Source organism: Lethenteron reissneri, chromosome 46 (genome assembly GCF_015708825.2).
Source record: "Lethenteron reissneri isolate LAM-NWPU_2019-01 chromosome 46, ASM1570882v1, whole genome shotgun sequence".
NCBI lineage: Eukaryota > Metazoa > Chordata > Hyperoartia > Petromyzontiformes > Petromyzontidae > Lethenteron > Lethenteron reissneri.
In genome coordinates, this window is record NC_083824.1 from 9,367,212 (window position 1) to 9,391,567 (window position 24,356).

At 52.5% G+C, this 24,356-nt stretch overlaps 1 protein-coding gene across 3 annotated transcripts in view; it reads right to left on the reverse strand.

Annotated features, from left to right (window-relative positions):
- Positions 1 to 1,731: 1,731 nt before the first annotated feature.
- LOC133354162 (protein ENTREP2-like) overlaps positions 1,732 to 24,356 on the reverse strand; it is a 28,259-nt gene continuing 5,634 nt past the window's right edge. For all 3 annotated transcript variants that reach the window (XM_061570787.1, XM_061570785.1, XM_061570786.1), the window contains exons 3-9: positions 22,436 to 22,546; positions 19,656 to 19,790; positions 14,127 to 14,234; positions 12,037 to 12,194; positions 7,798 to 7,933; positions 6,477 to 6,558; positions 1,732 to 5,223 (exon numbers count right to left, since the gene is read on the reverse strand). In XM_061570787.1, coding sequence (XP_061426771.1) covers positions 4,034 to 5,223; positions 6,477 to 6,558; positions 7,798 to 7,933; positions 12,037 to 12,194; positions 14,127 to 14,234; positions 19,656 to 19,790; positions 22,436 to 22,546 — 1,920 coding nt within the window. In that variant the 3' untranslated portion in view covers positions 1,732 to 4,033. The remainder of the gene's footprint in view (positions 5,224 to 6,476; positions 6,559 to 7,797; positions 7,934 to 12,036; positions 12,195 to 14,126; positions 14,235 to 19,655; positions 19,791 to 22,435; positions 22,547 to 24,356) is intronic.

Here is a 24,356-nt window from a genome sequence, read left to right on the forward strand (position 1 = left end):
GCCGTGGTTTCACGCACGAAGGCTGATTACACCTTCGCCATCCCAGTGCGGATTAAAACGTCAGCTCCTCCGAGCGAGTGCCTTCGACGCGGCGGTAATTCGCGAGCATTTCTTCCTCCCTTATCAAGAAAAGTGGACGATTTATTCCCTTGTGAATCGCGGTTCTAATTGGCTCGCGTACCAAGCCCAGGTTTAAAAAGCCACTTCATGATTACGCTATTGATCGCCCGCGTCTTTAAAGGGTCTAAAGCACAAATCCAAAATCACGGAAACTGACCCGGCACAAAAATGTCTTTAATCATATCCTTACTGTAGCATCGTCTCCATCCCCTAATTAAAACAACAAAAAAACCGCTACTCCCTTTGTTTTGGAGGCCTCTCCTCTTCCCCTCCCACCCCACTCCCTGCCACCACAGCTCTTCTTTTGGACCGTGAGACGCTCCCGTAAATTTGTATAATTGCCGCAGTGCCGGAGGGTTAGGTGAGACTGACTGATGTCCCCGAGTCTCTTGCCTGGTCGATGCCTCCCCAAGTCTTCTCCTTGGCGTCGCACACTGTACGATGATCCCCGCGCGCCCGGAGAAAAAAAACATTTCGGAGGAGGCAAATGCTTTCGGGAAATGACATCATTTTTTTGAAGTGTTCATGATTTAATTGTCAACGTAGATAAAATAAATAAATATGCATCGACAACTATGAATTGTCTCGACACGCCGGCTTTGCGCAGATAACATTACGATTCATTGCTGATTTTTTTTTCTTGTTGGGCTGCGTAATCCGCGTCGTGAAACCCCTCCGCTACTCGACACAGCCGATCGAGTTAATTGCCACGTGATGTGCAAGCGTTTCACGCGCCAATTATTGTCTCAGCTGAAGGGTAAATCGGAGAACATTTATCGCAACAAAATTCAGCAATTATCCATTTGAGAATTAATTAATCAGATTCTTCACGATGGTGTTATTGCGTTTGCATCACTGCCGACGCACGATCGTGAATTATAAGAGATATTTCCTGTACAATTTTACATTGATGAAAAAAATCTCAGAAATGTTATCGGACCTACAACGGGACGCTTACGAATTCGGGGGGGGGGGGGGTGCATCTGGGCTGCTCCACCCCCACGCGCGCCATCTGTACCCCACCCCCCACGTTGCCTCTCACACCCGCGGGTCCCCTCCCGCACCCCCACATACAACGCCCCCCTCCCTCCCTCCACCGTCGGCCCCCCCCCCATCATCCCACTGTCCACCCCCCAGCCCCACCGCTCCATCAGCAGCAAAGACAAAGATCCCCCATATAGCCTTGATAGGCTGTTGGGGCAAGTGCTGTTAGCGAGCACCTACGAAGGCCGGCACGGCACACGATCGTGCGGGTGGCCAGCACCACGCCCGGTCCCAGTCGTAACGTTTACGCACCGCACCAGCCACGCATTTTGAGGCTGAGTCGACCTAGCGGAGGCCCGCCACCGGTTCAGATAATCGTCACCGGCGTTGGCCGCGAGCGGGAATCTTAACTCGGGTGGCCGGGTTCATCGCCCCGCACGCTCCGCCAGCGGGAGCGAACGCGCACAGGAACGCGCATCACAGGAACGCGCACAGGAACGCGCATCACAGGAACGCGCACAGGAACGCGTGTCCCAAGGCGCCTGCCGTGCCACGGCTCAAGAACATCGACTCCCAACGGCACCTCCCGAGCGCACGAGCCACTCCACCCACCCGACCCGACCGCTCTCCGCTTACTCTCTCGCTTTTATTTTACATTATTGCATCACAGCAGCCGCGCGTTTTCGTTATCTTACGTAGACGCGTGACGGTCGCGGACACTGACACGAAACCGTATTCGAGTGTATAAAACGCTCGGGTTTTAACCGCGTCACCGCTCGGTTTACGATCATCGTCGCGGTTAAGTACTTGAGTTAGGCGCGCGCGCGTGTTGTTGTTGTTTTCCCGCTTGGAAATCCGTGAATTGAAGCATTTTTCCGTCTTTTCTCTTCTCCTGCCGCGCGCCCTGTTGACCTTGAGAGTCGCTTCGTTAGCTGCGCGTGTTCTGTGCACCGCGGGAGGGGTGTCGCAGGACTGTGTTTTTTTTTTTTACAAATCGTCTTATTGCGGCGGTCGAAATCGTAAGAGCCGATAGAAAAGTATAAAGGACAAAAAAAACGGGAATGACGAAAAAATTCTGACCCATTTCAAGTGTTCCTGAGATTAAAATAAAAACAAAAAATATACCAGCAACATACAAAAATAAAGTGCGTTGAACCGCCGAATTCGAAAACGCAGGCCTACACAAACATTACACCCTCCGTGACTTATTGCATGGTTACTTAATTAAATCGCGTGAAAATATGAAAGTGCAAATATGAATTGACGGTAAAACATTCACGACGTGCGTACAGTTTGGTTCTCACGACCGCACGATTTGCACAAAGCACCTGGATATTTTCGTACAACAGTCATCAAATCACGAGAATCGAGAGCTATAGCGCATACGGGAGGACAAGTCTGTTACACTCGACTTGTCCATCAACCCTTGACTAAATAACACAAAGCTAATGAGCATATTTCAAATCACATCGAGCAAGTAAAGTGCAAGCAAATCGGACAAGTCACATCTTGGGGGAATTTTTACATGAGCTCTGCGAACGTATCTGTTGTTTGCCATGATGTCCGACGTTTCCCTCTGCGTGGCCGGGAGCTTCTCCAGGAACTTGATTCCTGATTTGAATTCGGGAATTGTTCTTAGACGGGATGTCCAGATATTTGCTGAATAGGAATGGGCAATTCAGTTCCTGAAGAAGCTCCTAGCGCATGGAGCGGTAACGTCGGACATCATGGCACGGCCCAAAATCGTGTAGAGTGTGCCATGCACAACCGCGAAAAAAACCATACACAGTAATGTTTACGTTTGTAAAAGATTAATTTCTGGAATTTTGTGATGCCTGATGTAGCCACATGGTTAACTTATTTGGATTATTAAGTATTTTTAACAGATCATTATTGCTCGTTGAATGTTTCATGTTTAGATTTTATTTTATATCCGGAACCCGTGCTTTTGCATCAATTAGCAGCCAAGGTTTAATCTTACTGTTTGTTGAAAAAAAAAGAACGGCGAACAAAACCCACCGGTTTCGACGCGACAACCCTTTGTAAAATGTTTCAAGAAAAGTATTGAATTACCAATAATTTATCACAATCGTTCTTCGACGGTAGTTTAAAAAAAGAAAGAATCTGCTTATCAATTAGAAAAATCACACCGTGGATATTCCTATGGACAATCCATGTACTCCTAAAACATAATCCAGTTCGATTCCCAGTAGCACCACCGGTTGGCTGTTTTCAGTCGAATCTTTTGCTGAATTTAATTTAAAAACAGTCTTGAGAGAGCCCTACTTCTGGCACAATGCATCATGCACCGCAACGTGTTCAAGAGGTCATAACCACGGGCGTTCAAAACGGGTTGCGTGCGCGCGCACGGGCAAGATACCATTTCATGATTCCACACAGAGTATGGAAAAAGGACGAAACTGATTAAATGGGTGCACCAAATTGACAGCGGGCTAGATGATCCCTCTTTGGGGGTCTCTCCCTCCCTGCTCGAATAAGAACGACATTTGGCTTGAACAAGCCTCAGCGAGAAACCAACTCCTCCTCCCGACGGCAGCTTTCGATGGAGTAAGGAATGGAAGCGGACGGGAAACAGATTAAAAACAACAAGAACAAAGGAGAAGTGATGCGGGGGGGGGGGGGGGGAACAAAAAAGAACAGTGGCGTAATCGGACGTTGGTACGGAATCCTGAACTGCATAGATTTAATTATTTACAATCAAACGTGACCGATAATACTTGCCTTCGTATTGTTGGCGGAACCTTAAACGCCAGCACCCTACGATCCTCCTGGCAACAACGCGCATGGCAAGTACATTTCACCGGGGAGACGGCTTTCTATCGCGTCATCCCCAAGGGATTTTTCACAGCGTCGTTTCGGCTCTCGAGACGTCGAAAATGGTTCGCTCCCGTCTCCGCGCGAGCCCCTTTCACGGCGTTCCCGTGGCCGGGGTTTTGGCACTCCGCTGGGGCTGCAACACGTGGCTCACGGTCGGGCTGCCAAGGCCTGCCGGCTCGGTCATCAAAGGAGGAAATTCCGCATCCTCCTCGACCGGTGTACTCTGCGCGGCGGCCTCATCCTCTGCGGCCTGGCTAATTTGCGCTTCCCCGTCCATTCCGCGGCATCCCGCCTCGCCGGCCCACGCCGTTGCCGCGGCGTTTGCGACGCTTACGTTTTCCGTCAATTCATCGTCCGAGACCCAATCGTCCGGTTGCGTTCTGCTCGCGGACTCGCGCAGAGCCACGGACCCGTTGGCTTGAAACTGCTGCTCGGAGCCCGTTGCATTTCGCTGGCATGCAGTGCGAGAGGTGGTAGGGTTTGAACTTTTGCCAGGAGAAATTAAATGAACCTCCGCCTGCTGTACAATCAATATGCCCACGCCAAAAGGGCTCATGGCCCAAACCTCCCCGCACCGACACTCAGCACAGCTGCACTCGTGCTGCAGCTGCCCAACCTCCCTTGTCCTATGCTCACCCTGCTCCTCCCCGTTCCTCCCTCCGTGACCCCGCTCGTCCTCCTCCTCCTCCTCCTGCCCACTCCTCCCTCTCTCCACGTGATCGTCCCCACTCCTCCACCCGTCGTCCTGCTCCCCCGGGCTGACCGGCAAGTCCTCGCCGCGCTCCTCCGCGCTCCTCGCCGCTTCCTCGGCGGCGTTCTCGAGCGAGCAGCACCGCCTCTGGAAATTCTCGACGGAAATGTCGTCGCCGGCCGTCAGGTCGGTCTCCGTGCCGGACTCGCCGAAGCACGAGCACGCCGCCGGCGCCGCGGACGGCTCGCTCGCCGCGTCGGCGCCGTCGCCGGAGCTCGTCCACCTCCTCCTCCCGGGCACGCCGTCCGGCACCCCCTCGCCCTCCCCGAGGAAAACCTCGGCGGCTGCCGCGAGCGTGCCGCAACGCTCGCAGTAGCCTGGCACGCGGTCGCCGTCCTCCGCGGGGGAGTCGCTGGCGCCCAGGCTGCTGCAGCAGCTGGCGAGGGTGGGCGTCGTCGCGTCCGTGGTGCTGGGCGATGGCTCCAGCGAGCGCGTGGAGCCCTGGGCGCGCCCCGAGTAGGAGCCCGCCGACGTGGCGTCCTCGCTGTCGCTCGCCGTCCCGTCCGCTGACGTCGCTCCGGGGCTTTGGCCTGTTGGGAGTCGTCGGTGAGGGCGGCCATGGCCATGGCGTTTTGGGTGGGGGGGGGGGAACGCTATCCGCCGCGTAGCTTCTCGCCGCCGTGCTAACGTCCGACGTTTCGCTCGTCGTGCCGGGAGCCTCTTCGGGAACTGGATTCAGAAGAAGTTCCCGGCACGCGGAGCGAAGCGTCGGGCGTCGCGCCAAACAACAACGTGGCGCGACCCAAACTCACGTCGAATTGGTACAGGGTTACCGGGGGCCAAACGATCTCACAAATACCTTTAGCAGGTCACACATGAGCACGCAGTGTAGCGGCGAGATCCAATAATAGCCCAATAAAACGAGGGCTCAGATTTACCGCTAAAATTATGAGCACTGTGTTTGCCAAGTCAAACACATTCCCCTCGAGTAACCCGGCCAATGCGGCCGGGATGCGTGCAGTGATGGTTCCAGGTCTAGAAGTGTCTCGAGCTAGCCTCTAACACAAGGCGATGCACTGCCCTGCGAGAGTTCCAAGTGTCCGCTGTGGATGGTGAATCGACATCGCGAGCGCAGTCGTAGACGGTATTCGGAGAGACAAGCGCTACGATGATGAAAATAAACAAAATGACACCCCTCTCACTGACTGACGTCTGTCAATTCCTCCGTATAAAGCTCACGTGACAAAGCGTGGGTTGGGGTCAGAGACATATCTGGCAATTTTGGGTTTGTCCATGAGAATCAAGTCAAATCTCCTTCCGAATTTCTCCATTTGGACTTGCCCACGTCCATTTCCCATGTTTCTTTTCGATAAAAGGCCTTCACCTAGCAGTGGATTGATCATGGTGAATCTTGAAAATGAAGAAATAATAATAATAGGTTTTACCCTTTCTACTGTTAGGTTTTTTCGGTAAAGTCACAGCTAAAATTACTGCATCAAGTGATGCAGTAATTTTAGCTGTGACGGTCCCACCTGATGACGGAGACTTGTGTTGCCTCCGAAACGTCGTGATTTATTATTTTATTTTATTAGCATTATTACTTTTATTAACTTTTAATTTTATTTTTTTACCTACGTGACTTTACCGAAAAAACCTAACAGTATGAATCCTTGCAGTCACGAAAGCTTCAAATCTAGAATTTACCCTTTCTGGCGGTGGTGTTCAGATGTTCAAACACCAAACAGACACCTTTTGCAAGGCATCAAGTCTGCATTAATCACACGTACTTGTGGCAAAACATGCAAGCAAACATGTGACACCGAAGGTGACGTCTCATTCTGACCTCCACCGTGGCACGCCATGTGATGGTAGTTGCTCATCGTGTACGAAGAGGTGTCTGTGATCTGCTCTTCAAGGCTGGATGTCTGCAGTAGAAACAAAAATTTACATTGTAATGATTAGATTATTTCCCCCAGCAGATGAGGTAGGTTTTTTTCTTTTCTTTCGGGTGCGCGTGTTCCCACCTCTTCCAAGACATCTAACCAGCATGGAAGAGTAGACCAAATACCCTCGAGAGGGGCTCTACAGTTCCGCTTTATTGGAAACCATTCTGCCTTTACCTTTTATCCTTATTGTATTATTGCCGAACGATTAACTCATACTCACCATTGGAACCTCATTTGCCAGTAAAAAATATGATAATTGGTTTTTTACCCTTCTATCTGGCAACAAAACTGACACCTTTTTTTACAAGGAGTCATGTTTGCATAGACCACAATACCTGCAGTCATAATGCAAACAAAAAACGTAACTCTGATCATTTATGCACTGTTCTTGAAGTTGATTGGTCCACACCCGAGACAGCTTTCCTTAGAGCCTAGTCTCACATGGTGTTGGACCAGATGACGCCAAAAGGCACATACATTATCAGAGTTGTGTTTTTTGTTTGCATTATGACTGCAGGTATTGTGGTCTATGCAAACATGACTCCTTGTAAAAAAGGTGTAAGTTTTGTTGCCAGATAGAAGGGTAAAAAAACAATTAACATTACTCATACTCATTAAAACTGCTTCGGGGATGAAGAGGGCAGGCTGACAACATTTATTGCTGTACTGTATTATGTTCCAACGTCTATGCTTCCCACCATCACCAACAGTGGCGCTAACCACTGCCCCACCACTCCATCCCGTGTCTATATCCAAGGGGCACTTCATGAATTATTCACCCAGGACAATGTTTACGTTAGCGTGTCCGGGACCGGCGGAGCAAGTTTGGGATCACTGTGGCAGACGAGGCCCCACCGTGGCAGGTCCAGGAACGCCGTGGCAAGGCCGCGACTGAATTTCAATTTAAAGCTTTCGTGACTGCAGGGATTCATCTCCTTGGTTCTTTCGGTAAAGTCACGTAGAAGGTAAATAATAAAATAATAAAAATAAAACATAATAAAATTATTCTCACGACGTTTCGGCCACAACGCAAGCAGCCGTCCTCAGGTGAAGACCAGGTCTGTCGGGGAGACAGCGTCCCATTCAGACGCTGAGGACGGCTGCTTGCGTTGTGGCCGAAACGTCGTGAGAATTATTTTATTATGTTGAATTTTTATTATTTTATTATTTCCCTTCTACGTCACTTTACCGGGACACCGGCAGCTTCGGGTTGGTCACCTGCAGAAAGGCGTTGCCGAGCACAGCGGTCTCGTACGGCGGCGGCAGCTCCGTGGGGCACCAACCGTCCGGGCTCTCTCCCGACGGCCCCGTCGCGAGCCCCAGGGGGTACGACACCAGCCCCAGGCTGCCCGGCCTGCGGGGACGCCAGCGGTTAAAGCGGGAGGGGGGGGGGGGTGGAAGAGATGGGGGGGGGCATGGAAGGGTAGGGCAGGTACCCCCAACCCCACCACCACGCTTCAAAAATTTCACATCGTGGGTTGGTGCCACGATTTAATGGTTGGCACGGTGGACGTGCAATGCAGAGGGTAGATTCGATCTCCTGGCGTGGCGGTTTTGGCGATGGGAGAGTTTTCTGAAATGCCCCCCCTGCCTCCGGCCGAGGAAGCCACCGACGACCAATTACACTGGTCAACACACTTTTTCAGGCATAAGGTATTCCAACGGTTTTAATGTAATTTTGGGGTGCTGATTCCAAATTTGGCATCAGTTTTTGTCTATCACATCAGGTTTTTGAGATATAAAATATTTCAATAAAAACTGCAGAAGAAAAATATTAAATAAATGTGGATATCTACATAAAATGATATTATAAACACAGTGTCCTAAAAATACAGCACCATATTTTAACACTAAAGCAGTCACTGACTCGCAACAACTTGCAATCATAAGTGACAGAGTTAATTTCGGGTAAAATCAATGAAAATGGGGTATGCCGATAGCATAAAAATGATGTGATAGAGCAAATCTGAGATCAGATTTTGAATCAGCACCCTGAAATTAGTCTAAAACAGCTGCAAAAGTCCAGGCCAGAAAAAAACGTTTTTTTTTTGTTGACCAGTGTAGTCATCGACGACACAGCAGACATCATCTGTAGATAATGATTCACTGGATGACGGTGGTAACGCAGGCACAATGTTCAATAGTAAGCCTGAAACAGCAAGACTTTAAATGACTTTTGAATCCCTACGCCATCGTTCTTCACTAACTATCAGAAGGGGGGCCACTTTCGCCATTAAGACATCAGCGTGAGGGCCGCTGCACATTTGAAACCATTGGCGTTTGACAGCACGATGGGGGGCGTTGTTGTGTATTGTCAGGGGTCGCGCTTCAGGGGTCGCACTAAAAGCCACGTGGGGTTGCCAGTGGCCCGCGGGCCTTGCAATAAAGAAAACACCGCGCTACGCCATTATGGCAGAAACCACGCGTTCCACCTAACTGAAGGGAGCCATCCGCTCGAACCACGTCGCATTTTTCTGCGATCAGCGAAACGCGGCTTTGAAACATCAGGGGCAAGCGTGCGGCACTTTGGTTACCCCTGCCAAGTTGATGCAGCCCGAGGCCTGTCAATACGCGCTGGTTAAACACGGGAGGCGGTTATCGATGATCGATGGAACCAGGCTAATTAAACGCGAGTCTAACAACGGGGCGCGTTCGGGTAACGCGATACGCACTGCTGCTCGAGCGCCTTTCACATTTACTCGCGGCCATATGGCAATGGGTGAAGGCGCAGCCATGCAGATTCCTGCTCACGGCACTGCTGGCAGAAGGAGCCATCCCAGTAGAGAGAGCGCGAGCGAGCGAGCCTTCAAGAGCAAGTACCCGCACTTTACACCACCGCACGCGGACCTGCCTAAGCGCGATCGGCTAACTGTGGTGGGGCCAAACGTGCCGGCCGGCTTGGGCAGATGCACCGTCATTTTAACCCCCGCGACGGGAGATCGAACCGGCGACTCCCTGGGTTTCAAGTCGAGCATCGCCAATCGTTGCGCCTCCACGTGGCGTGATGTGTGACCGATCCCCTGGCGCACTCCACTTAGCCAACACGCATTGACCAGCGTGGTGAAGTATGCTCAGAAATTATCCATCGACTACTTCATAGATTATTCGATTGACAAAAAAAAGAATCCGTAAATTATCATTATCATTGTTAGATAGCCATGTAAGCCAGCTCCAGACAGCCCTGATGACTAAACACAAAATAAAAATCTTGGCGAGACAACCTGAAAAGCTCAATATCAGCAATCGGTTACCGAGTGGAACGCGGCTGTTTGTCGTGTTGCGTAACCTTTATGTAACCAATGCAGCAGGCGTGCGCGTGCACGCGTGCAAAGGCGCGTGACCCCGGCTTTGCCATCGCTACCGCCGGGCAGTAAAAAACACACTCATTCCACGCAGAGCGCGTGCTTTCGTGCCCACGCAAACAGAGATCAGGCGCGCACGGCTCGCTGCACTCACGTTCCCCGCGACGGCTCGCCCGTGGCTGGGTTCCCTGCGACGCAAGTGATCTTAACCCCGGGACGATGCCGCGACCGAGAGTAAAAGGCCGCATCCCTCGCGACGGGCGGCAGCCCTGCAGCCGCGTGGGTTGTCACCTCTTGCTCGCGTTCGAACGCGCTGCGAGTTTCTCCCGTGTGTTTAACGACGAGCCGTTTGCCTTTCGAGCACCCGCGCTGACACACTGGTGCAAATGGTACCAACGCCGGACTTGCAATGTTGATTTGAAGCTTTCGTGACTGCAGGAATCCATGCTCTTTGGTTCTTTCGGTAAAGTCAGGTAGACATAAAATCAATTTAGTCACGACGTTTCGGGCGCAACACAAGCGTCTGTCACCAGGTAGGAAAGCCCCACCTGATGACGGACGCTTGTGTTGCGCCCGAAACGTCGTGATTTAATTTATTTTATACCTACGTGACTTTACCGAAAGCACCAAAGAGTATGGACTTGCAATGCTTCGATTCAATATCCCGGTTTGGGCAGTTGAAGCAAAGGGACGAGTTTATTTCCTCCTCCCCTGCCCCACCTCGACCCACCGAGCGGTACAAATTGGTCCACCACGTTCGGTCGACCAGTCGTGCGTGCGTAGCAGGTCAAAGTGCGGGTAACTCCCAGTCTTCCAAAATGCCCGGTCCAGCAAGGGTCGAGCAATAAACCCTCCAGAAGGGGCTATCTGGAGCTCCCCCTGGCGGGAGGCGTTTCCGCCGGCAGTGGAGTGAGCGAGCACTTCCAGGGCTGCGCCTTTAGCCCGTGCAAAAAGCCAAGGGGTGGGCGCGACGCGGGTCAGTGTTAAACAAACCTTCAACAAATGTTAGCAGACACTGAGCAGGACGAGTAACGAAGCGCTCCGCTTTTGCCTATCGTGCGTTTCGCTGAACAAAGTGGCTGATCATTTTGACATGTATAGCATTTATAGCAGGCAAATAATCTAAACGGTCTAAACCCATGTCTAGACTATTTACGTTTCGTGCAATCCCCTCTTGACTACTGCAGATGGCCGATATATATGTCAACAAACGTAGCTTGTAAATTAAAAGATGTTGGGGGGGGGGGTGGGGGCTGAAGCGGAGGAGGGGGGCTGAACCCCATCCCTGCCACCGGCACTCCAAGACCGTCCGTGTGTGTGGCCGGAGGTCTGCACAGACGGTGGCGTAGCGTCGCGGCAAGCCGGCGGGGCGAGACGGAACATCGCGTAGGCAACGTCGGGAAACTAAAACGATGAAATTTCCCAGCTGATTAAACATCTCCCCCGCGATGCGTAATTAACACGAGATGCGTAATTAACACGCGACGCACACTTACAATGCTCACGGTAGAAAGAAGGAAAAAAAAATACCGCACACGACGGATGCAAACCAGTACCGTGAGAACCACGGATTAGTCTCTCGCTGAATATTCGCCGGGCCACTAGTACACTTGAGATAGAAACGCGACTCGTAGCCAGTGCCACAGTGAGACGTATACTGGATGTGGTGGGCCGAGTGGGTAAAATTACTTCTGGGCAGCTTTGGCTGATATTGAGCCGTGTGTTCGTGCACGTGATATCAGTGTGTGTGGGGAGGCGGGGGGGGGGGGCCTGCAGAGCTTGGCATGTGCTGTGTCTCGATCCCACTTATTCCGCCTTTTAGTTACGATTGATTTATTTTACATTTTTATAATTCACCCCCCGTCGCCCCCCCCCCCCCCCACGGTTTTACTCTCATCGCGCTATTGGTGTCTCGTCGCGACGCGAAGACTCCAATCGGAACGCTCGCAGAGCAGCGCGAGCCTTCGTGTTAGAGAACGGCCCGCGGAAACGGACACCATAGAGCTGATTCCGAGTTCCCTTCAAGTGACAGACTCCTTGTAAAAAAGGTGTCAGTTTTGTTGCCAGATAGAAGGGTAAAAAACCAATTATCATATTTTTTACTGGCAAATGAGGTTCCAATGGTGAGGAACGGTTTAGTTTAGTCCTCCTTTACCTGAGCGGCTCTGGCGGAGCGTGCTGTGCGTAGGCGGGGGGGTCGTACGGTGGCGGAGGCGCCGGCGCCACGAAGTCATCGTAGTCCTCGCCCGTGAAGTACGAGTCACGTGGGTTGGGGCAGTCATCGATGCCGTGCTCCAGCCGATGAGAGATGAACTGCGGAGCGAGACACGGGGGGGGGGTCAGGCGCGGCTGCGGCTTAGTCACCGTTCGTGGGTAGCACCTATGAAGGTCACGCGCGTTGCACCAAGGGGGTGGGTGGCTGGCACCGTACCCAGCCGCCTTTGTCTCCCCGGTGGAGATGTTTACACATCGCACCAGGTACTCATCTTAGGCCGAGTCGGCCGGCTCAGGAACGGTTCAGATAATCGTCACTGGGAGTTGGTAGCCGTGAGTAGGAATCGAACCATGACCGCCGGGTTCGTAGCGCAGCGCACCAACTGCCACACGACCGTGCAATAAAGAGACAAATACAAAGATACCCCGCGTCGCCTTCACAGACTGTTGGGGCAAGTGCTGTTCGCGAGCACCTATGAATGGCTCCATTGAGTTTTAGGGGGCAGGGGTGGGTGAGTTGCAAGCAACTCTCCTGGCTGCCTTTGTCTCCCTGGTGGTGATGTTTACACATCGTAACGGGTGCTCATTTCAGTTTGACTCGACTTAGGGGAGGCCCAGGACCTGTTTAGATATTCGTCACTGGTGTTCGCCGTGAACGGGAGTCGAACTCGGGTCACTGGGTTCGTAGCACAGCACGCTAAACACTACACTACCGCTCCCCACACGCAACATACACCGCACACACACACAGCACACACACACAGCACACACACATGCTCCCATGACATGCATCGTCGATGTTACAGCGTGCAAAGCCCACAACACAAACACATTGCTTGTTCCTTGTAGAGAGTTAGGGAAAAGGTGGGCTATCAACATTTAGTTTTATGCTTAAATTAGACATTCCCGCTGAAATGGAGACAATCCATAACGAAACGAGATGGCACGAACAATTCAACCTGCACGTGAGTTAGCGGCGTTTTTATTTTCGCGACGTGGATTTCGTGTGAATTTGTTGCAAGAGCGATCTGACATTTCGCGTAATCCCAACGATTAGAACATAATCTTAACGACCTTCGGCGATTTCCTTCAGCTTGAAAACGTCGCCTGCTGCTAATTGTGCGGAAAGGGCCGACGAGTCTGCGGCAGCATCCCAGTCAGACGCGAGGGACGTGCAAACCGGCTCGCCGTCGCGTCGAACGCAGCGTCGCGCTCCGTCCAAACCTCTTCGGTCGAACGCCATCGTGCCTCCTTCTAGACGTGTCCTGCCCAGCCCACTTAATTATTACGTCTGTCAATGGTGCTATTTGATGCGGGATTTTTTTTTTTATCACGTTGGAAATTTTAAATCCATTTCGTTCCACATTGCTCCGTTTGCAGCCCTGAGCCAGTGTTGGAAATTCCACATTCATGTGGTGGGGGAAAGTCAGGCGACAGGACAACCACTTGTGACTTCCCCACAAAGTAGTACTAATTTTAACTACCCCAGAGGGATGTATGTACGTACGTACGTTGAACTTCTTTCGCACCGTACGTATCCAACCGTGCTAATCGTAGGATGGGCGAGTGTGTGGGTGAGTGACTATGTGAGCGGGTGAGTGACTATGTGAGTCTATGTACGTACGTTGAACTTCTTTCGCACCGTACGTATCCAACCGTGCTAATCGTAGGATGGGCGAGTGTGTGGGTGAGTGACTATGTGAGCGGGTGAGTGACTATGTGAGTCTATGTACGTACGTTGAACTTCTTTCGCACCGTACGTATCCAACCGTGCTAATCGTAGGATGGGCGAGTGTGTGGGTGAGTGACTATGTGAGCGGGTGAGTGACTATGTGAGTCTATGTACGCACGTACGTAGAACTTCTTTCGCACCGTACGTATCCAACCGTGCTAATCGTAGGATGGGCGAGTGTGTGGGTGAGCGACTATGTGAGCGGGTGAGTGACTATGTGAGTCTATGTACGTACGTACGTTAAACTTCTTTCGCACCGTACGTAGCCAACCGTGTTCACGGGCCTGGTGCTCACCCACCGTGTGAAGGGCGTCGGAGGAGATGATCTGCATGCAGCGAGTTGACGTGGCGAGAACGCACACAGCCACGGAGACCACGCTCAGCGCACATACGGCGAACAGCAGGTCCTGCAGGCACAGACAGAGAATCCCCCGTGTGAGCTGAACAGACTCAAATTCTTAGGTTTTTTCGGTAAAGTCACGTAGGTAAAAAAATATAATTAATAAAAGTTAAAAATAAAATAAAAATCACGACGTTTCGGAGGCAACACAAGCATCCGTTTACAGGTGGAACCGTCACAGCACGATAGCTGTATCAAGTGATAGCAGGAATCAAGCGATAGCTGTATCAAGTGATACAGCTATCGTGCTGTGACGGTTCCACCTGAAGACGGAAGCTTGTGTTGCCTCCGAAACGTCGTAATTTTTATTTTATTTTAATTAATTAAATTTTTTACCTACGTGACTTTACCGAAAAAAACCTAAGAATATGAATCCTTGCAGTCACGAAAGCTTCAAATCTAGAACTGAACAGACTCCTTGGGGCGAGAGCTGTTCGCGAGTGGCACCTATGAAGGCCCGCACGGCACACGAGGGTGTGGGCGGCCAGCACCACGCACTGGCCGCCTTTGTCTCCCTAGTTGTGATGTTTACACTCATTTCAGGATGACTCGACTTAGGGGAGGCCCAGGACCTGTACAGATATTCGTCACCGGTGTTTGCCGTGAACGTGCCGTGAACGGGAATCGAACTCGGGTCTCTGGGTTCGTAGCACAGCACGCTAACCACTACACGACCGCTCCCCACACGCAACATACACCGCACACACACAGACGCACACACACACAGCACACACACAGCACACGGTAGTAACAACAACGATTCGCTGCAAAGTGGTGGTGACATCAACAACAACGCATGTGTCAGGCTAGGTGCACTTTGAGATCTTGTGAGGTTGCAGATGGCCCCATGGCTGGCAGGAGGTTACAGGACAGATCCCTGAAGTGTTATGGGTTAACTGACTGAAATGATTTGAATGCGTCACCTACGGCTCCACACTGTGCCAACTTCCACACACACACACTGCACACACACCCACACTGCACACACACACTGCACACACACACACTACACACACACTACACACACACTGCACACACACACACACTACATACACACACACACTGCACACACACACACTGCACACACACTGCACACACACACTGCACACACACACACTGCACACACACACACACTGCACACACACACAAACACTGCACACACACACTGCACACACTACATACACACACACACTGCACACACACACACTGCACACACACACACTGCACACACACTGCACACACACACACTGCACACACACAAACACTGCTGTGTACACACACACTACACACTGCACACACACACTGCACACACATTGCACACACACACACTGCACACACACACACTGCACACACACTGCACACACACACACACTGCACACACACACACTGCACACACACACACACACTGCACACACACACACACTGCACACACACACACTGCATACACACACACTGCACACACACACAAACACTGCTGTGTACACACAACAAAAGACAAATATCACCTCTACATGTCAAACAATTAGCCTTACTGTATGTGTCCTTCTCTTAAAAGCAAACGCCCCTGACCCGTCTCTCTTCCCATCTGTAACCCCATTCCTCTTTCCAACTTCCATACCCATCCATCGCACTCACTCACTCATCGTCAACCACTCATTGTCACTTTCATCATCATGATCATCACGCGCTGCTATTCTTCTCATCATCTTATCATCTCATCGCGCTGTTCCGCTGTACAAATGGTTAATTCTTTGGGCACCGCCTCCCTTAATGCGTTTTATAAATGAATCTAAGCATATCGCCTTTAACGGATTGTTAGGGCAAGCGCTGTTCGCGAGCACCTATGAAGGCCGGCACGGCACATGAGGGGGTGGGTGGCCAACACCATGCCCGGCTGCCTTTGTCTCTCCCGTGCTGATGTCTAAACACGGCACCAGGTACTCATTTGAGGCTGAGTCGACCACCCCCCCCCCTCTGTTGGGATAAGCGACTGTTGAGGAAAGTGCTGTTAGCGAACACCTATGAATGCCCAAAGCAGTACATGGGGGAGGGTGGGGGGGGCAACACTGCGCCCAGCCACCTTTGTCTCCCAATGCTGACGTTTACACACTGCACAGTGACACACAGGTACAAAGCACGTGCCTTACGCACACACACACACACGCGCCACACTTGGCACATGGATGCCTGCCTCTTTACGCAGGCAGGCAGGACCCACGCGCGTTCGCACGGCACGTGACGGCAGCGCTGCGAGAAAGAAGGCTTCTTGAGAATGGCCGACGTTAACACGCGACGGCTTCCTGCGTAATTTCACCGGGACCCCCCTGCGGTGTTTTTTTTCTCGAACCCAACCACAAACAACGACGCCGCGGGGACGACGCGGCAGTGCAGAGGGCGAGATGAGCCAAGGAGCAAAGCCCCCGTCGTCGCGACATGCGAATGGAGGCGTCGTGCGGGCATCGTCCCCTTTTGGGCCATGAGCCCCAGGGCAGATGTCTCACTCAGTCGGTGCCACCAGGCATGGCAGAACTTTTTTTTTACGTGGCCAATAAATATGAATAATGATAAAAGTCACGTATAATCCAGTAATCACCTCTCATTGGCCACATAAATATATCGGTAGGACTCAGGTTCTGCAATATTAGGTGGTACCAATGGTTGCTCTGGCACGTGGATTAAATGCTCAGAGGATTTGCAGGAAGAGCTGATACATTTTTGTTTCTCAAAATGACATTTTCACAGCTGTCACCGATCAGCCCTGACCAATTAACTGCCCACACCCAGAGGAAGTAATTGGGCACGGTGGGACTCTGTGTGTGTTTTTTTGATATTCACAAACACAACAAGTAATAACATTCTTAAGTCACGGGGAGGGGGGGGATTTAAGACTGTGGTGATTTCATGAACCTGCCGGGAGATGGAACCGTCAACCTCTGGTTTGCAAGTCCCAGTGTGCTTTCCGTCATTGGGCAGCGGAGTGGTAACAGCCGCGTCTCACAGCAAGAGGGACCTGGGCTCCATCCCCTGTATGGCGTTTGCATATTCTCTACCTGTTAGGTTTTTTCGGTAAAGTCACGTAGGTAAAAAAAAATTACTTAGCTGTGACGGTCCCACCTGATGACGGAGACTTGTGTTGCCTCCGAAACGTCGTGATTTATTAATTTATTTTATTTCCATTATTACTTTTATTAACTTTTAATTTAATTTGTGACTTTACGTGACTTTTCCGAAAAAAACCTAACAGTATGAATCTTTGCAGTCACGAAAACTTCAAATCTAGAAATATTCTCTACCTGTTTAGCGTGGGTTTCCTCCATTAGCTACAAAACAAACAGAAAAACCCCCATGCAATGTAACTGCTGTTGGCCAAACATCCTCGTGCAGAACCCTCCTGAAAAAAAGTCTGCAGACTCTGGTGCGTGGCTTTCCTGGACAAATAAGTCTCAAGTGACTCAGGGTCCAGGGCCATGTGTTGTCCTGCTCTCTGCCAATGGAATTATTCCAAGTCATATCAGGAAATGTGGTATAATTTAAGATTTACATTTGTATGCTTGTATTGACACATTTTTTTGAGCTGGATTAATTACTGGCCGACGGCTTTTTGAGTGTAGCTTTGCTGGGTAAATTAGTGATTATCATCATCATCATCGGCATTATTATTACAATGCACCACGGCAGCAGCATCGCTCTGCTGGTGCGCTGCTGCTGCTGCTGCTGGGAACATCTTGATGTAGGCAGCGCGTGGCTTTTTTGAGGATAGCGTTTTGCGCTACGCCCGGCCGTGTACCGCTGGCTTTCGCCCTGAAGAGAAGAAGCAGATCAATTTGCTAAAAATAATACCGAAGCCCCCGCCCCACCCTCCCCAGTGCAAAACAGTGAGAGGTGCTGGGTGGAGGCGAAGGGGATGAAGGGAGGGGGTGAGTGAGTGGAGAGGAAGGAGAGAGAAGGCAGGGAGGGAGTTCTCTGGAGGGATGGGCACAGTGAGGAGAGGAGGGCCCTGCGAAGCTAAAAGCTGCAGACTGTTCGCTCTCTCGCTGCGACAGCGAAAGCCGTCCGCTGTTTGCCGTCTGACGAAAGGGGCTTTGTTTGAATTGCGTGAACTCTGGCCTGGGGACGAGTGGGGAGCGCAGATGCCGGTTGGCCCCCTTTCTTACATTTTTTTCATGAAATCCCGCGTTTGTATTTGACATGTGTCCAAATTCTGAGCGCGGGATAGAGACGCACGCTCAGAATTGCGCCGAGAGGTCAGAAGCGAATGACGAACGGAGTTTCGATGCGTCGCCCTGTTACGAAAAAGGGCTTGGGCAGGAAAAGTTGCCGTAAGCGACGGTGGCCGGTGGTGGAGAAGAACCGAAGGAGTTGGGCAGCCGACGGATGGAATGCGATGGAATTGGCTCAGGTGCAGGTGCCGGGTAGATTGTTGCGTCGTTGGATGGTGAGAGATCTGCTGGGGAAGGCCTTCATCCGCAAGGGGATTGATCATGACTGGGGATGATCACGGCGATAGTGTAAAGGCCTTGTAAACCGCAGTCACCCCTGTCTCTCGCTGAAGGTGATTCGAGCAATTGAAATGCGCACGGGGCGGCGATGCATTCATGGGAAACAGCTGGCAAAAAAGCAGTTCCGCCTTTTTCTATGCATTTCACTGTGCAAATGCATAGAGCTTCTTGAATACAATTTAATGGATTATTTTGCCTTACACGGACGCATACGTATGCGTGTGCGTTTGCAAAGAGTAGAGCCTCTTCACACACAAAGACACACACACAGACACACACGCAAAGACACACACGCAAAGACACACACACAAGGACACACACGCAAAGACACACACGCTCACCTAACCTTCAGATGTCTTACACATGTTGCCTATTGTCCACTGCCCCTCCATTCCGATCTCCCCCACCCCTCACCCTCCGCTTGCCTTCGGAAAAAATACAAATATCCCCGGTGTAGCCTTTAGCCAATTGTCAGGTGCAAATGCCGTTAGCGAGCGCCTATGAATGGCGGCACAGCACACGAGGGTAGGGTGGTGAGGCCAGTGCCACGCGCCCCAGACCGCCTTTGTCTCCCCACCGCCGATGTTTACGCATCGCATCACGTTGTCATTTGCTTTTCTTTTTTAATAATTAAATGCGGTTTTCTTCAACGTATTTATCTTACAGGTGCGGCACTTGGAACAAAAAAATGTATCCTGACCCGTACTGCAAACACAGCGGACGGCAACAGCAGCAGCAGCAGCCGCCGCCGTTGCCGCAACAGCAGCAGCTGCTGTTGCTGCTGCTGCAACAGCAACAGCTGCTGTTGTTGTCGCAGCACGGGGATGTTGCTGCGGGGCGCGAAGCGGCGGTGGTGGCGGTGGTGGCGCCACGCGGGGGGCTCCTGGCTGCGTGTCAGTTCCCGTCGCCGGCGCTCGCGTTTCGCTTGCCTTGAGGGAGTGGCGCACGAATTGGCAGCCCTGCAGCGCCGGGTAGAGGCGGATGGAGTCGCCGGCGGCGTTGCTGCAGCCGTTGAGCTTCGGGTTCTCGCAGCACACGCACACGAGGGTCGGCTCCGAGCCGGCCTGCGCACAATCCACAAGCCGTTGACGGCCGCACGACGACAGTGCAGCATGGCGTGAGCGCAGATATCGCGCGCGCACGGACACACGCAGACACGCGCCCGAAAACAAACCTTAACGGACCGTTGGGGCAAGTGTTGTTAGCGAGCGCCTAAGAAGGCGGGCACGGCACACGAGGGGGTGGGCGGCCAGCACCACTGCCGGCCGACTTTGTCTCCCCAGTGGTGATGTTTACGCACCGCATCGGGTACTCAGTTGAGGTTGAGTCGACCCATGGACCGGTTCAGATGATTGTCACTGGGTGTTGGCGCGCTAACCACTACACTAACCGCTACACTACGCGCACACGCGCGTGCGGGCACCAGCGGCGTCGCTATCGATTGTGCAGGCGGTGCAAGTCCACCAGGGCCCACCGGCTGGACGGAGGGGCCTGGGCTCCGGGCTAAGCTGCTGCGTGGCAGAGCAACCCTCGACGCAGAAGCCATCAGGGTCAAAAGGTTATCGCAGCCGATAAGCACAGCACCTCACCAGCAGATCCCGCCGTTGATGCAGAGGTCAACACTGAACACTTCAAGGTCTCTTATTGCAATCTTATCATCATCACCACCACCACCACCACAACCACCACTTACCACCGCCATCTGGTTTGAGTGCTTTTCTTTGTTACGCTATTGACATAGCCTTCAGGAATTGCCCCTCGGTTTGGAACCATCGCTACGGTTAAAGTATTCCCCTCGGTGCACAGTTGACATGACATTCAAGGACTGCCGTTATGGTTTTCATCGCCGCCGGTGGCATCATCACCTTGTGCCCTTCACCCCTTTGTTACACAGTCGGGCACGATCCCTTCAAGGTCTGGCTCTGACGAGCTCGCCGTCGTAACGGCCCGGGCGTGGGGCGGTACGTAAACGATCGCCCAGCTCCGAGCACTGTCTCAACAAAACCCGCCATCTCTCACGAAATCTATCTAGCTCCGGCAAAACAAAAAAACAGTCGCTTCAATCGCTCCATCTCCGCGGTGGAAATCCATTCGGGCGCGTTCTCCCTACCTTGACCACCGGTCATCATCACTCACAGCGGCGTGTCCCTTTCTTAACGGTCAACATCGTGTCAGTCGCCTGTATTTGCCCTCTAATCCACGTGTCACTTTTCCTGCCTCGCTCTCGCGCGGTGTTAATTCCGGAGTGCGTGCCTCTCCCTGCTGCTTCGGGCACCTTTGCCTACTTTGTCGGTGTCTCTTGCCTGTGACGCCGTGCGTCACAGCAGGCGATGTGCGCCGATTTAACAACGCTCTGGGTTTCGGGTGCATCGGCACCTTGCGCTTTCATTACCAAGCCGCCCCTCTTTCCATCGTTTTCATTCCGGGGCCGCTCTCGACGACTGAACCGGTGCTTATCCCAGGGCCGCCGTCATCCAGCGTAATTGAAAGACACTGACATTTGCCGAGATTAACCGCGAGGACCGTGAACAATTTGGCCCGGTCGCCGATAGATTGGAGGGGGCGCGAGCGATCGGGAGGCCCCCGCGCGGCGAGCATGCTAACGAACGTGCCGCCGCATCCACCCTCCCCAATTAAAACGAAATGCTCTACGGCATTAATCGTTGTTTTGTTCGTCTTTCACTCGCAGCAGAGAGCCACGGCCATTCAGCTCGCCGCAAAGCAGAAAATCTCCCAAGGACGGAACGGCGGCATTTATCCGGCACGAAGAACGCGAGTTTTTTTTTCCCTCTCCCCTCCTCCTCCTCCTCCTCCAGTGCAATCCTCTCCAGCAATTCACGTGGGAGCACTTTTCCGCATCCGTGTCGGACGGCGCGTCTTAGGTGAGACACGACCGGCCGACAGACGGGCAATTTGCCGCTAAGAGGAGGGTATGCGGGCGAGCGTCTCTGCGGGGCGAGCGGAGCGTGACCGGCCTCGCGGCTTGGCCCCTCTGAAGGGACGGCGGAGGGGTGGCGGCGCATGTGCGCGACGCCTCACATCGCTTACGATCGCAGTCACTCGAGCGGCGGGTCGCACGTGATGGGATAAACCGTGGGTACTCCCAATCCGTTCCAATGTTATCTGGACAGTGTGGAAGAGTGGGCCATTCGAGGTGCGGAGCGGAGCATACAAGAAAATATGGCGGTGGCGGAGGGGGGGGGGCATGATGCAGTCAATATTTATGAACTTTAAGTAAATGTCAAACGTTAAGCAGAATTAGTAACGACGACGAGTTCTGTTTTTTTCACCCGTAGTGCCTTCGGCTCTGGTTTCCGAGGAATGGCTGGCGACTTCCAATCGCTTCGCCCTGCTCATTTCTGCATTTTGCCCAGCCGCCTCCCGACTACCGCCTGCGGCCTAGCATGTCTCTCACCGCCGCACGAACATCGCCAACCAGAGTAAGAACACCGCAGCGGACCGGCCGGGTTGTTTGTACGTGCTGACCGTTGCAATGTGCCGAGCCGGGGCCACAGCTACAACTGGAGACGGTGCTTAGATATTGTGCCAACATTTTATTGACTAGGCTCTTAAGACTTTGGAAAGGCGGGCTGAGCCCACCGGCAGATACAAGGTTGGGGGGAAGTGTGGGGGGGGGGGTTACACCCCCCTCAAACCACCCCCCCCCCCCCACTCTGCTCCCGACGGTGACCGTCACGGACGCACGTACCGTGTGGCAGTGGTGCAAGGAGGAGACGAGCTGAGCCTTCTGGCAGGACAGGATGGAGCCGGCGAGGTTCAGCATCACACACACCGCCGACAGCACCATGAAGAACTTTATCTGCCAGTTCCGGTGACAGCGGTACGGCGAACGCAAAGGAAATGCTGTTAATACCGCGCGGGTCTTAACATTTTCGTCCACATTCCTTATAAATGTTACATCACGAGCTGCTGGCTGCCCCCCCGAGATCGCGGGACCCTGCCGCACGGTGGAACGGTAAGCACGAGGGGCTTGTCTCGTCACGAGGTCGCCGATTTGATCTGCTAGCACCGGGGAGAATTTTTTTTTTTTTTTTACGGACAACACCCGTTGCCGTCTGGAGGCTGGCCGTTCCCCAAGGACCCTGCGAGTGTGAATTGCCCATTACCCACTGTAAGTCACCGCCGCGTAATTCAGGGGGCGGCCTCCGGTTTCTCGTGCGCTATGTTGCTGTGCTCCGTTATCCCCACTCGGCCGCGTGCTCCCCCCCCCCCAACACTTAGGGCCGAGAGCGCAAATATTGAGCCATTTTCTCGAGCGCTGTCGCACGAGATGTCCCGGTCAATACATTAATTGTGTTTAGAGTTGACGAACGCAGGTAATGCACTTGCACTACGCTCCCCTTGTGCGAAGATGATCCCCCCCACCCCCCCCCCCCGAAAATTGCACGCGCTGCTCGTGGCAGCGGGCAAAGCAATTGCTCCAACCGCGTCATCGTTGCTGGTGCGCCAGCGGTGATGCACCAGCTCTGGCACACACAGGCAGTGATGCATCACCGCCGCTGCTGCACGCGAGAGACAGAACTCCGGAGAGCCCCTTATATGGAGGGTATTTGGCCTCCTCTACGACAGCGCCCAGACGATTTCTACGGTGCGGGGAGCACCCACGCTTTACCCCACCACACGTGACCTGCCGACCTACGAACTGCGGCGAAACCCATTTACGGCACCACCATGCGGGGCAGCTGCGGCGGGTGGGGGGCGCGGAGTGGTGGTGACATTTTTTTTTACTGCCGCGCCGGGAGATCGAATCTAACCGGCGACGTCTGGAACGCGAGGTCCGTTCGCCGTTTTAACCGTTGCACCGCGTCAAGAGGCCACCGGAGCGACGCGCTTTTAAATCTCGATTGAAAACTCATTTCTTGAGAAGTGAGTTTTGCGTTTTGTTTGTGGTCCCCTTCCCGCACCTCCGATTAGCGCGGCTGGCCACGTACGGCGTTGCGAAAGAAGTTTAACGTACGCGCGTACATACAGTATACGAGCTGGAGGTGAGGGCTTGTGATTAAATATTAAAATGTTGCATCTTTCTGCGATGCACTCCCGGGAATGATGGGTGACGAGGGGAATCGACGGTGGCGATGGTAGCAGCGACGGCGGGCGTGGTGAACGCTCTGGTAAATAATGAACGAGCTGGGTAACTACACTCGGACATTAAAGTAGATTTGCGATGATAAATCTTTGGTTAATAGCTGCTGTCCAGCGTTATCTCTCAGATTTCTTTTCGTCGTTTAAATTGTCCTCTCTAGATAAAATAACAGGCTGCAGCATTTTCATTCAATATATGTCAGCTCGGTCACAGGTTTCAATAGGAATAATTACTTGGCAGCGTTAAATGTTAAAACTGACTTGTTGTGTCGGTTGAAGCGTAAAATCCATCGCCATTTAATAAACGAAGGAAAATAATCCATCGACGGTTAATTTCAGAACAACAAAAAAACACCTCGTATTATTCCTGCTGCGGTAAAGACGAACTTATTCTATTTCTTGGGTCGCTGGTAGATTAGAATAGGTGGCACATGGCTCGTAGCTACAGCCACAGTGCGGTATACTGGATGTGGTGTGCTGGGTGCGGAGAGACCCAGATGGAATTAAGCCCATATGGTATTCGTGCG